General features: G+C 27.5%; 3 protein-coding genes across 3 annotated transcripts; all 3 read left to right on the forward strand.

Annotated features, from left to right (window-relative positions):
* Positions 1-3,540: 3,540 nt before the first annotated feature.
* Bma-guk-1 (guanylate kinase, putative) lies at positions 3,541-5,107 on the forward strand (the record flags this gene model as incomplete). The annotated part of the gene is made up of 5 exons (XM_001893266.2): positions 3,541-3,643; positions 3,809-3,947; positions 4,110-4,248; positions 4,766-4,850; positions 4,983-5,107. 5 exons carry the CDS (start codon positions 3,541-3,543, stop codon positions 5,105-5,107), a joined length of 591 nt encoding a protein of 196 aa, XP_001893301.1.
* Positions 5,108-6,004: 897 nt separating this feature from the next.
* Bma-tfbm-1 (ribosomal RNA adenine dimethylase family protein) lies at positions 6,005-8,522 on the forward strand (the record flags this gene model as incomplete). The annotated part of the gene is made up of 7 exons (XM_001893268.2): positions 6,005-6,130; positions 6,520-6,666; positions 6,933-7,114; positions 7,270-7,451; positions 7,596-7,684; positions 7,926-8,134; positions 8,363-8,522. 7 exons carry the CDS (start codon positions 6,005-6,007, stop codon positions 8,520-8,522), a joined length of 1,095 nt encoding a protein of 364 aa, XP_001893303.2.
* A 558-nt stretch (positions 8,523-9,080) lies between these two features.
* Positions 9,081-11,704, forward strand: Bm3435 (uncharacterized protein; the record flags this gene model as incomplete). Its single annotated transcript, XM_001893269.2, has 8 exons — positions 9,081-9,116; positions 9,330-9,476; positions 9,580-9,651; positions 10,014-10,235; positions 10,492-10,689; positions 10,991-11,069; positions 11,135-11,323; positions 11,574-11,704. The coding sequence occupies 8 exons, from the start codon at positions 9,081-9,083 to the stop codon at positions 11,702-11,704; spliced, it is 1,074 nt and encodes a 357-aa protein (XP_001893304.2).
* Positions 11,705-12,412: the final 708 nt, after the last annotated feature.

Raw genomic sequence — 12,412 nt, forward strand, 5'->3', positions numbered from 1 at the left:
TGAAATTGTAGTGGAACAATATAATTGAAATTGGAAAAAAAAATAGCAATTATTGAAATTAACTATTAAATTTTAATCGTGTAAAAATTTTTTTGTTAAATTCATAAAATAAAATTATCAAAAAACGAATAAAAAAGATTAAATTTTACTCCTATTTAGTTGAAATTGCATATCAATAATATTAAATAACAAATTTCAATGCTTTATTTTTCCTTTTTAAATATATCAAAAATATGATTGGAAAATATTGACATTAATAAATTCAATCTTTTAATAATTTTATTAGTAATTAAATTATATAATACTTAAATGTACTCAATTAATATATCAATTATATACATATATATGAGAAAAAATATGAAAATTTTGTGAAAAAAAAAAGAAAGAAAAAAGTAAAGAAAGAGTAATGTTTGAAATGATGTAAAGTAGATAATAAATTAGAAATAAAAATGAAAAGAATTTCGTTTTTTTTTTTTCCTTTCTTTTAAATTTGTTTTTTTTTTTTCTTCTTTCTTTTTTTGTTTCTTCATTTATTGATGAAAGAAGAAAAGATTGAATTAAAATTAATTTCCTACTGCATCACTACTTTCCAGTTCTGAATGTCATTGTTTGTTTGATAATTTCCTATCAATGCAATTTATGGATTGTTATTTCTTTATCATATCATTACTTCTATATATTCATGTATATATATTTGTTATTCTTTCGTTTCATTTCATATTACAAAGTTAAAAAAAAAAAAAAAAAATGAAAACAAAAAGGAAGAAAAAAAGAAAAATTGGAAATGAATAAGTAAAAAAAAATTATTAAATAAAATTATAATTTTTATCAATTTATAATTTTATAATTCAATTTAGCTGTAAATTTATTTTATGCAAATAATTATATCAATTATTGTTATAATTATTGATACATGATAATTTTGACAGATATTTCTATTATCATTATTAATATTATTATTAATTATAATTATCAATTATTATTATTAATTATAATTCATCAGATATTTTATGAATAATGAATTTAAATGAATTAAATTAAAGAAAAATAATTGTTCTAATTGATTTTAATTGTTTTAATCATTATTAATCATTGTTTTTCTTTTTTTTTTTTATTATTATTATAGTACTTAATAAAGTTAGCAATTTCTGTTTTATCAGTACTTTAAAAATGTTTAAAACGAGTAATTATCATTAGTGAAATTTATTATTGATAAATTAATGATTAATTTGCTTGTTTAGGAATATCGTTTTTGTTGTTTTCTGCTAATTTACTTATCTCACTAATTGTTACTTTGTATTATTTGGTGATAACAATACTCAATAGTGATGCTCAATACTAATTTATTTAATTTCAAATTTAAAAAATAAGAAAATTGTAAACAAAAAAGGAGCAAAAAATAGGAAATGATAGTATATATGATAATAAGTATAAAATCATTAATTAATTAATTATATTTATTTCACCCACTGATAATAAGCAAATTTCAGTTCGGTATAATAATTAGAAATATTACTTAATATTAGAGCAATATTTTCTTTTCTAATAATTCGAATAATATAACACAATTAAAACAATGTTTTTTTTTTTCTTCTTCGATAATATAATTGCTTATATTGTTGTAATAAAGTTATTTTTTAAAAAAAAGTTAAAAAATTAAAGAAAAAAAAAATCATTTTATGAAAATTTGTCTGTTAAATAAATTCAATTAGAAAAAGTTTAAAATTTAAATAAAAAAAAAAAAAGTTTCATTTCTGCTAAGAAAATTTGTTTGTTCAATATGTATTAAAATATGAAAATATCATTTCCAATTTCTTGCATCTCTTTCATTTACAATTTTTTTGCTTTTTAAATTTTAAAATTTAAATAAATTGATAGTTTTGATGAAATAAGCGTTATTAGATTTTGCGAAGAAAAAAAAAAAATTTATGAAATGATTGAAAAATTTTTCATTACATTATGAAAGGATTTTTGAGAGAAAATTTTGTGCAAATATTTAGAAAAATTACCGAAAAAAAGAAATACTATAGTTTGAATACAAACTTAAAATATTATAAATACTTTGTTGCTTTATCGCAACTCAAAAAAAGTAAATTAACTACTTTTGAGTTGCAATATAAAACAAGAGTCTAACAATGAAAGTTTGCAACAGATAAATTTTAAAATCTTTTTCCCAGTTCGTTACGTTTACACGTACGGCAGCGTAAGTTACGTGTCTTATGCTTATCATGAATTTTCCTTTTTCCCAATGCTGTAGGTGCAATCAATTAGTACTGCCATTGTAGCGATAAGTGTGTTGTTGAAATGATCGATAAAGAGAAGTTCACGTACGTCATTTTACGAAAGTGTTTCGCCACGTCAACTAATTCTACTTCAACGGCAGGTATTTATTGCATCTGTCGTGTATGCATTGTCATATGAAGTTTAACCAGTTTGAGAAAAAATTTGATTATTTTTAGAAAAGATTTTACTTTTTATTAAGAAGTAATTATGTTTATTCCATGATAAATAATTAGTGTTCTTCATTTCTTTACTCTCATTCTTATCAGACATAATGATGGAAAATAAAGCAAAGAAATATTTCAGTTTTTTATTATTGAATGAAAATTTTTGTCTTCAAAAAGAAAAAAAAAATGAAATTCACAATAAAATCTTTTAAATGTAATGCATAAAGTAAGAGAAGTGCAATTTAATACATTTCGAAAGAGAATACTAGAAGCAGTCTTAAATCGGATAATTTTCTTATGTATGTATCTCTCTTGCTTATTTAATGCTTATTGGGTGATTTTTTTTTTAACTTTTTAACCTTAGTCTTTTTTATGTTTTTTAAGTTTTTCGTCAGTTAGTTTGAATTTGAATCGAATAAGATATCATTCTTGTATGTATTCTATTAGCTTGATTAATAATTGTTTACATGCAGGAATTTATCCGATAAATATGGAAAAACCTGTTAATGGTTTATATGCGTGCATTAGCTATTAATTCTGCAAATGACAAATTAATTGATTGTAGTCCGGAATGATATAAACTTCTATGATGGCATCCAACTGATCACATTGAGAATGGCAAACGACTAGCACACTCAATCATTTATCATCCAAAGCTTTCTTTGCGTTCCAGCAATGTTTTCTTTGGATCATCATCAGATTTTCTCTCATACACTGCACTATTTTTGAAGTTAATTATTGCCTTATTTATGCTTTTCTGGGAATTAAGTGAGTAAACAAAACATGTTATTCTGATTATTTGATCATTTAGTCAAATTTTACTTTCGGGTTATGCATTTTTTAGGTATGTGTAGAAATTTCATGTTTACTTTTTTTTTCATCTTAATTTTATAATTTGAATATGATGCGAAAACTTTGTTTAGATTACATATATTTGGGGCAATCCAAGATATGAATGTTGCACTGAGTAGAAAAGTTTTTTGGTGTTATTAGACAATGAATGATACAATGTATGGATTAATATAAGAAATGTAATTTGATGTGATATCCCTTCCTTATATGTTCGTTTTTAAATTTAGGATTGTGGTGCAGGATGAAGCCTATTGTAATATCAGGTCCATCAGGTGGAGGTAAAAGTACCATTATTACTAGAGCAATGCAAGCATATCCGAATGCGTTTGCATTTGCTGTTTCACGTAAGCAGTCTTAACCTGCTTGTTTATATATTATTTAAGCCTATAATAAACGATACAGGGTGCAAAATTTTGTAATAAAAATTTTAGTAGGCAGATTATTATTTTCTTTTCGAATTTTTTTTTTCTTGTGCTGTTATATTAACATGGAAGAAAAAGTTATTTTAGATACGACACGAAAACCACGACCTGGAGAGATTGATGGGAAAAATTATTGGTTTATAACCGAGAAAAAATTTAACGAAATGATCAAAGATAATGAATTTCTGGAGTATGCAACTTTTGGTGGCAATATCTACGGAACATCGTATGTTTCCTTTTATTGAGGAATTTTCTTCGTCATTCTTATTAAATTGTTAGCATTTCTTTTGCTGGATAGAGCACATATGATCAGATGATAGTGTTTGTGTAATCTATTATGAGATTTCAAATGGTATCATTCAAGTTGAAAAAGATAAATGTATTTTAGGAAAAAAGCATTGGAAGATATATCGAAAGCAGGGTGTATATGCATCTTAGATGTGGAGCTACAGGGTGTCCGTACTATACACAAATGTGGATTAGATGCAAAATATATTCTGATCAGAGCGCCAAGTTTGGAAATATTGGTTGCTTATATAATTCTCTTCTGTTATCATTACTTGCTGCTGTAAAGCAACACATAGTTAAAAGAGTTACTGCTTGTCTTGATATAAATAATATCAAAATTAGTTTGATATAAGGTTTCTAGACTTATAAGACGGTAATACGTTGATGTTAAATCGGAAAAGATAGTTAACTCTGCGTTTATAAACAGATTAATTTCTGCTCTGCGTTTATAAACAGAACGGATTAAAGTAATTCTCTCATCCTAATATTCAGTGATGCACTTGGTGAGATCTTGAAACGTAGGATTTACTCTCATTTCAACTCCTTGGGCTAGTAAAAATAAAATAGCGTTATCTTAATTTTTTTCTTTGATAACTTGTTGGATTTAGGCGGAAAACGGATTTTGCATAATCTTACTGCTATGGTTTACTTCAAAATTTTGATTCTCATCTTAAAAGCAGAGGATTTGATTTGACGTGGAAAACCAATTTTACACTTTTAAAAAAATTTGATGTTAGTTTTGCTTGTTCATTTCAGGAACAGCGCTTGCGTGCTCGTGAGACAGAAACCGAAGAATCGTTGAAAAAACGCATGAAACATGCAGAAGACGATTTAAATGCTGGTCCCTATAATTTTTCTCTATTTCCTTATTTCAAAATTTGTGTGTTAACTTTGTGCAGGATTCTTCTCAAATGAAAATATCAAACAATTCATTCATATAGTGACGTTTAATCTGAGTTTGATTTGATTTTAGTGGATGCCGAGCCGACTTTATTTGATTTTGTGATAGTAAACGACGATTTCGAACGAGCCTATAATGATTTTTTAACAGCAATTAAAGAGGAGTTGAGCGAATTTATGTCTCAAAGGACGAAATAAAAGAAGTGATGAAACATTATTATTACTGTTTTTGGTTAGAAAAATGATTGAATTGATCAAGTTGATCCCCTGTTTGTGTTTATTTCTTCGTTTGTTTTACATAAGTTTCACAGTCTTCAATCTGTTTATTTATTTATTATAATAACTTATTATGAAGTCGTTTAGCATATTTTTGTTTTAAATCATGTACCACATAGTAACATGGTATATTTTCCACTTTTTTTGTTTTAAGTCACATATTGTAGTGTTTCGGATAGATATGCATTATATATCGATGCTAGATAAAAATTAGTTGCTTGTATTATTCCTTTTAAAGTTAGCAGAAGTCAATAAAATTCGAAGCAGTTCTGTCCATTGTTGTGATGTTTGAAGAGATTCATACTTTTTTTTTCCTTTTGTTTGACAAGATTTGCATGTTCCAACTAATGAAGTGATATATCAGGAAATCATTTGCAGTTCTTGAGATATCAAAAATTCGGAAAAGTACTGAGCATTTTGAATAGAATATTTTTGAATATTTTGAATAATGAAGTTGAGGGAGCAGAAGGATTGTTATGGAATGAGAAGTGGTAAGAGAAGAAGTGATAAATAGAATAAATTAAAATGTTAATAAAATTTATTAACAATTTGATATGTGGAACTTGCGGCAGAATGCATATCTTATTTGTAGGGACTCTATATTGTTTACTGTTTATCAATCCTTTGACCTGATTTAGAACTTGTACAAGCATTATCCTCAAATAATATCCGGGAGGAAATTTCGGTATAAGCTCAATTAACAGTTCATCAACTTTATTTTTACTTTTCCAGATATTGCTTAGCGAATTGAGATTAGATGGGTGGTGCGGATGACGAGACTTATTTCAATTTTTAAAAGAATCAATTTGGAAATTTACTATGGCGACGAATTTTTCGCGCTTACCACCTTTACCATCATTGAAAAGCTTCCTTTATGCCTATCAATTACAAGCCAAAAAAATTCTTTCACAAAATTATTTAATGGATATGAATTTAACACGGAAGGTTCGATTGTTCTTTCATTTTGTATTATGAAGCGAAAAATGGAATTCATTAAAGAAAGAGGAATAATTAAATTTGAACTTTTTTTCGTATGAATGAGTGCCTGATTTATTATGTTTATTATTGCAGACACAAAGCGAAAAAAGAAACCTTTCTGAAGAAATAAAATCTTGAAAAATTTTTAAAATATTATTGTTCGTAATATGTATTAAGCAGTATATTAGGTTGGAAAATGCGCTTAATTTTTTAAAAAGTTGATTAGCTGATTTTCATCGATGAAAGAGTAAATCAGCATAAGAAACTGATGAGAAGGATTGATATGGTAACATTTTGTTTTTTTTGTTTTTTTTTCCCTCTCTTTCTCTTTAATTCCGTTTCTTTTATTGTTACAGATAGTAAGGCAAGCGGAAATGAAAAAAGGCGACTATGTAGTCGAGATTGGACCTGGCCCAGGATCGATCACTCGTGCTATTTTAGAAATGGATTGTCGACGACTTGATGTCATCGAAATCGACCATCGATTCGTTCCACCACTTGAAGTAAATTTTGTGATTGTATTATGTTAAATGACAATTGGTAATTAATGGAGGCTTTAGAATTGTTTGGAAGTCAAAGTGAAGTAATGAAAGTAAGCAAATGCTGGTGCAATATTCGAATATGTAGAGCTTATATGTGTAAAAAATACTTGAAAATGATTGTAAAGCTAATCAGGGAGAAATAAGAGAAAAGTTATAGATGGAAGTAGTACCTAGAACCGGAAAATTATAAGAGAAGTATATGCTTATGCTCAATTAATGTTGTACAGGTGCTAAAGGAAGCAAGCGAAGAACGTATGTTCATTCATCGAGCTGATATTTTAAAAACAAATATTGAACAAATTTGGTCTCAAGCTGGTTTGGAGCGTGTTGCTTGGGAGGAGGATAGACTTCCGACGGCGCATATTATTGGCAACCTTCCTTTCAATATTGCTTCTCCACTTATTATAAAGTTCGTTTCTAACTTTTATCTGTGAAAGCATAGAAACTACCATACGTGAAGTATGCATGAAGATTTAAGAAATTATTTATTTTACAAAATTAATTATTGAAAATGATCTTTGTTCTTCATCTATTTGTTTCATAAAATCATTCTTTTTTTTGCAGATTCCTTCGTGAAATGTTATATCGCCAAGGACCATGGTCATTTGGTCGTGTCCCATTGCTGCTAACGTTTCAGATGGAAGTAGCTGAACGTCTCTGTTCCCCAATTGATTCTCCATTTCGAGCTAGAATTTCAATCATGTCTGCATTTGTAACCGAACCAAAATTGCTTTTTCAAATACCAGGTATTAAAATTTTGTAAACAATTCTGTCAATATTCAAATTTATCAAAACCTCAGATAATCGAGAGTCTGTCTTATTTTTCTTTGCCGTTGTTTTCACTCATATATTACATCCATATTTAATATTTATACGGTGATTTAAAATAGGAAGATGCTTTGTTCCATCTCCTAAAGTTAATGTCGGTGTGGTACGTTTTGTTCCAAGACAGGACCCATTGATTAAAACATCCTTTGAGGTAAACTCTTGTTTCTTTTTTCAAATTCCAAGATTCAATTTTTCTTCCTTGTATTTTTATGCATGTTGATAAGAACAGTTTCTTGTATAATTATTACATCGAAGGTATTATTTATTGTCGTAGTGATGGCAACACTTGTTGGTGTTGTTATATGTTATATAAATATTCCAGAATATATGTTATATATATATAGTTTACTTGATATGAAGCTGAAGGCTGTGGTACTTGTGTAACATTTCAGGTAGTAGAAAAAGTTTGCCGACGTATTTTTAACTACAGGCAAAAATATGTTATCAAGGGTGTTCGAAGTCTTTATCCTAAAGAATTAGCCAAACATTTGGCCGATGATTTGTTGAAACGATGTAGAATTGATCCTACAACTACTGCAATATGTCTTGGAGTAGAGCAGTTTGCTGACATTTGCTATGTTTATGAGGAACACTGCCGAAAGTACTTTTTAAAGTCTCTTTTACAGTAATATGATACAGTGCTAACGTTGTAATACTGTCTTCTTCGCATCTTCTAATTCAACGCTGTAGTTTAATTGATCGATGAAATGTGACACGTATGTCTCGTATCTTAGTTTAACTAGCTAATAATTTCTATATTGTAGCATAATTTTTAATTCTTATCAATTTTTTAAAATTATATATATATAATTTATCTTACTTGTTTCAGATATCCTGGTGTATTTCTATATGAACATTCAAATCAAAATCGTACTCTGGAAGAACTTGCACGACTTCCAAATGCTATACCACCACCAAATCCTTTTGATAAAGAATTTCCATCAGAAGGTGTGAAATTGTCAGATGCTTTAGCATTATTTGGTGAGTAGCAATGTGAGAAAAGGAAAAAGCTATGACTAGCAAAGCGAATTACTAAAATATGCTATGATTTTGAATTCATGAATTAATTTGGTATGTGTATAAATTTATTACGAGTTATTTGTGCTATATATTATCTATGAATGTGTTATTTCTCCGGTAATGCGAATTATTATTTGTATAAATCGATAAACAGTATAACTTTTAAATCGTCTTTAAATATCATAAACTATTTTTTTTTTCTTTTTTTTTGGAGGTTTTTATGCCCATTTAAATGCAGTATTTATCATTTTTGAAGCATTTCATTTCATTTGGAGTTATCAAGGGAAGAGTCTATAAATTTGCTGAATTTAATTTGACGTTACAATGATTAACTCTCAATAGTTAATGTAATAATGTAATCGGTATTTTCTTGAATAACTTTGGAATTTCAACTATTTCTTAGGGTTTAATTAGTTGATTATTTTGTATTTAAATTGAATTGATTGTCAAACTATCCGAATTCGATTTTCGATTATTTAAGGTGTTTTGCTGTATTGCTTCATTGCTTTAAAAAGTCACAGATTGCTATGTCGACTTTGACACCAATGAAACTTAACGAGCAGGTTGCATTATTTGATTCATTACAATTAAATTATTTAGACAAACTGCTATTCTTAGCTATGCTTTTGCAATTTTTTATGTCGTATTTGTCGCCGCAATTCCAACCATTGTTTGTTTTTTGCACAAAATTTGAAGATTTTCAATCACAACTTATTTTTCTTTCGGCTTACTTCAAGTCATAATTTCTAATTTAATTAATAAGTCATTTATTTCAGATCGTTTCTATGCGAAAATCTGTTGAAAAAGCTCGTGTTTGGTTATGTCGACGATTGATCAGACAAAAGAAATTGCTTCAAAAGTCGAAAGTTGAAAAAAAAACTCGTAAAGTCGATCGAATCATCAGTGAAATTGATCGTTGCAAAGTATTTTCTATTTGTTATTTAATATAATGTTCAAAATACGATTTTTATCAAGATTTTCAGGTAGCAGTTCATACCACAGATTAATTTTACGTGATTCTTTCAGAAAGTATGTCGAGATGATGTGTCAAAGTTTGCATTAATTAATCTTAAAACACTTAATGATTTATTGAAAAAGGTTATTCCTTGTATTTATTTATCAATTTATTCAAAAAGTTTCCTGTATTTTGTTTATTTGAATGAGAACAGTCGTAACTCTCAGTTGTTCTTCTGTTAATATAGCTATCAATAAATCAATTTATGTATTATCATTAACTAAAAGACGTTAATATGCAGTAGTTGATACGAAATATACTCAATATATTCTAGGTCTATTATTTATCGAGATTGTATTAGCATTTCATCAGTAATGTTTACATTTCAATTAGCTTGTCAAGAAGTAGTTGTAAAAAGTTTGAAGGAATTTCGTATCGAATTTCATGCGTTAAACTTGTTATTTATGTTACTGATATTAACTTATAGATTGATTTTTAATTTTAGACTAAAATATCCGTTGATGAACGAGTTTTATATAAGTTAGCTTGTCAAGAAATAGTTATAAAAAGTGTGAAGGAATTTCGTATCAAATATCCAAATTGGCAACATGAAGTATCATTCCTGTTACAACGACTTGGTTTGCAATATAAATCTAAGAAAGATGCAAAAAAATATGTGCTACAACAAAATGAAACTAAAGAAATGGCCGAAACTTCCATAGGAAAAGTAAATTTATTGCTTTAATCTTTTATCATTAATTATAAAAGTCAAATTTCAGAACTTAGTACCCCTTTTTTTGAAAAAAAATTCGTTTTCATGAACGGTAGTATTATTTAAATAATTAATTACAATATGTGATAAAGTGTTTTTTAGTCATAGAATTGTTTTTTTTTAGGTTACTTTTTCTCCATAATTTGGTATTTTCATGACGATTTTATGATCAGCATATCATCACCTGTCGTATGATATATATCATTTTTAGATACCTGAGTGTTCGCAAGATTTGAAAATGATTGTTAAGAAGGAAATAAGGAAAGCTGTGAAAAAGGAAGAAAATTTTGAGAAAAAAAAGAAGAAATTGAAAGATAAGACGAAATCTGATGAATCTGAAGAGATATCTATTCCAGTGCTCAAACTACCAAAATTGGAACTTCCGAAACCAGTGATTGCAAAGGGACAGGTAAGTTGTTCAGAAAGTTGTTCTTATTTCTATTGAATTTAAAAGCATTAGAAATTAATAAAGTCAATAAAGGATTTCGTGTTGGAAGCAATATAATTGGAATGCATTTAGAATGAGTGTTAGGAGTGAAGAATCGATAAGTTGGATAGATTTAGCTGGCAAATTAGTCTTTTTTCCTATATAATTCCGGGTAATAATTACTGGATATCATCATTTTACTGATTACAAATTTCAGTTGATGTTTAAGAATACATTTCACTTCTCACATTTACATTTCATAATAATCCTTTGTTTTATTTAGGCTATCATCAAACAGTTAAGTTTAGATGGTAATCAGGATGATGATTTTGCATCAATTAGCGCATCAGATGGAAGCAAAGGTTGGGATTCATTTTTTTTATTCTATAGGTTTTGTAAACTTGTAAAAATATATGATGAACTTCAGATATTGTGCTACAAGGAAATGTAGATGACAATGTAAATGGTACGAATGATGAAGCTAGTAGGAGCACTCCGCCAGTAAAAACAAAGGATATTCGAAAACGAAAAAAAGATTTTGAGTGCGATCGAAGCGAGAAACGAGAGGATACTTTGAGACAGAATAATAATTCTGAACCTGTATCGTCTTTAAAAAGTTCGATTAAATGATTTATATGATATTATAAGTTTAAAATTTATTATATGAACGAAAATATAGATCGAATAGATTGATTTAATTATTATTTTCACACTTTAAATTTATACAGTGTTATTGTTGTTGAAGTAGAATTGAAGCTAGCATGAGAAAGGAAAGTTTATGCTTAGCGATATTGTTTGAGATCCACAAGATTTCTATTTTGATTCTCACTCTTTTCACTTTAAATTGAAAGTTTTAGAAGTTTTAGGAAAGAATACGAAACTGTTGGAAAACCAGAATTTACATCCATCATGGATTGCTAAAAAACGCGAACATGAAGCTTTAAAGAAATTAAAGGAGTCATGCAAAGCGAAGAAAATAGTCTTCGGTGATGATTGAAATATTTTTAAGAAATAACTTCATTGTATTTCCTGGGTTTGTTGCTTTTGGTAATCTATTCAAAACTTTTGATGCTATTCTCTTTGATAAACTAACATATCTCTGATGAGTGGAGCATTTATTACTAGATTAAGTAATATATATGTTAATTAGGATCATATACTATCAATAATGCTATTACCTAGGTATTTTCTCTTTGTTATATCGAAAAAAAGATTTGATAAATTTGCAGAAATTGCCCAATTTTTTTTTCTATTTTTATTGCTGCTTATTTCACATTTTATTTTTCTTTCCCAAATATTAATTCTTTGCAGTTTCTAGTTCTATTTTATTTTTTTTATCCTTTCAATAAATAGGTGAAAGTGAGTGGAAAAATTGGAAAATAAGATTTCTTTCAGTACCACTTCCTTCTGCTCTAAAGTTGATGTGTTTATAATGCTATTTGATTTCTGGAAGAATTAATTTCACACAAATAAAATGCACAGTGTTCGGGATTAAAGGAATTCCTGGGTAATTTTTCAAACAACTCAAATTAATTTTTATTAAAAACGCAGATATATCATCTGTGGATCATTATGATATAATATAAAGTTGCTTAAACAGTTTACATGCGATACCTTTTCAAATTTTCGAATGTGATATCTTTTCAAGTTGAAACATGTATTATAGTTATGGTATCTTTTGAAACTAATTAAATTATATTTTTCA

The sequence above is a fragment of the Brugia malayi genome, assembly GCF_000002995.4.
Source record: "Brugia malayi strain FR3 genome assembly, contig: Bm_v4_Chr3_scaffold_001, whole genome shotgun sequence".
NCBI lineage: Eukaryota > Metazoa > Nematoda > Chromadorea > Rhabditida > Onchocercidae > Brugia > Brugia malayi.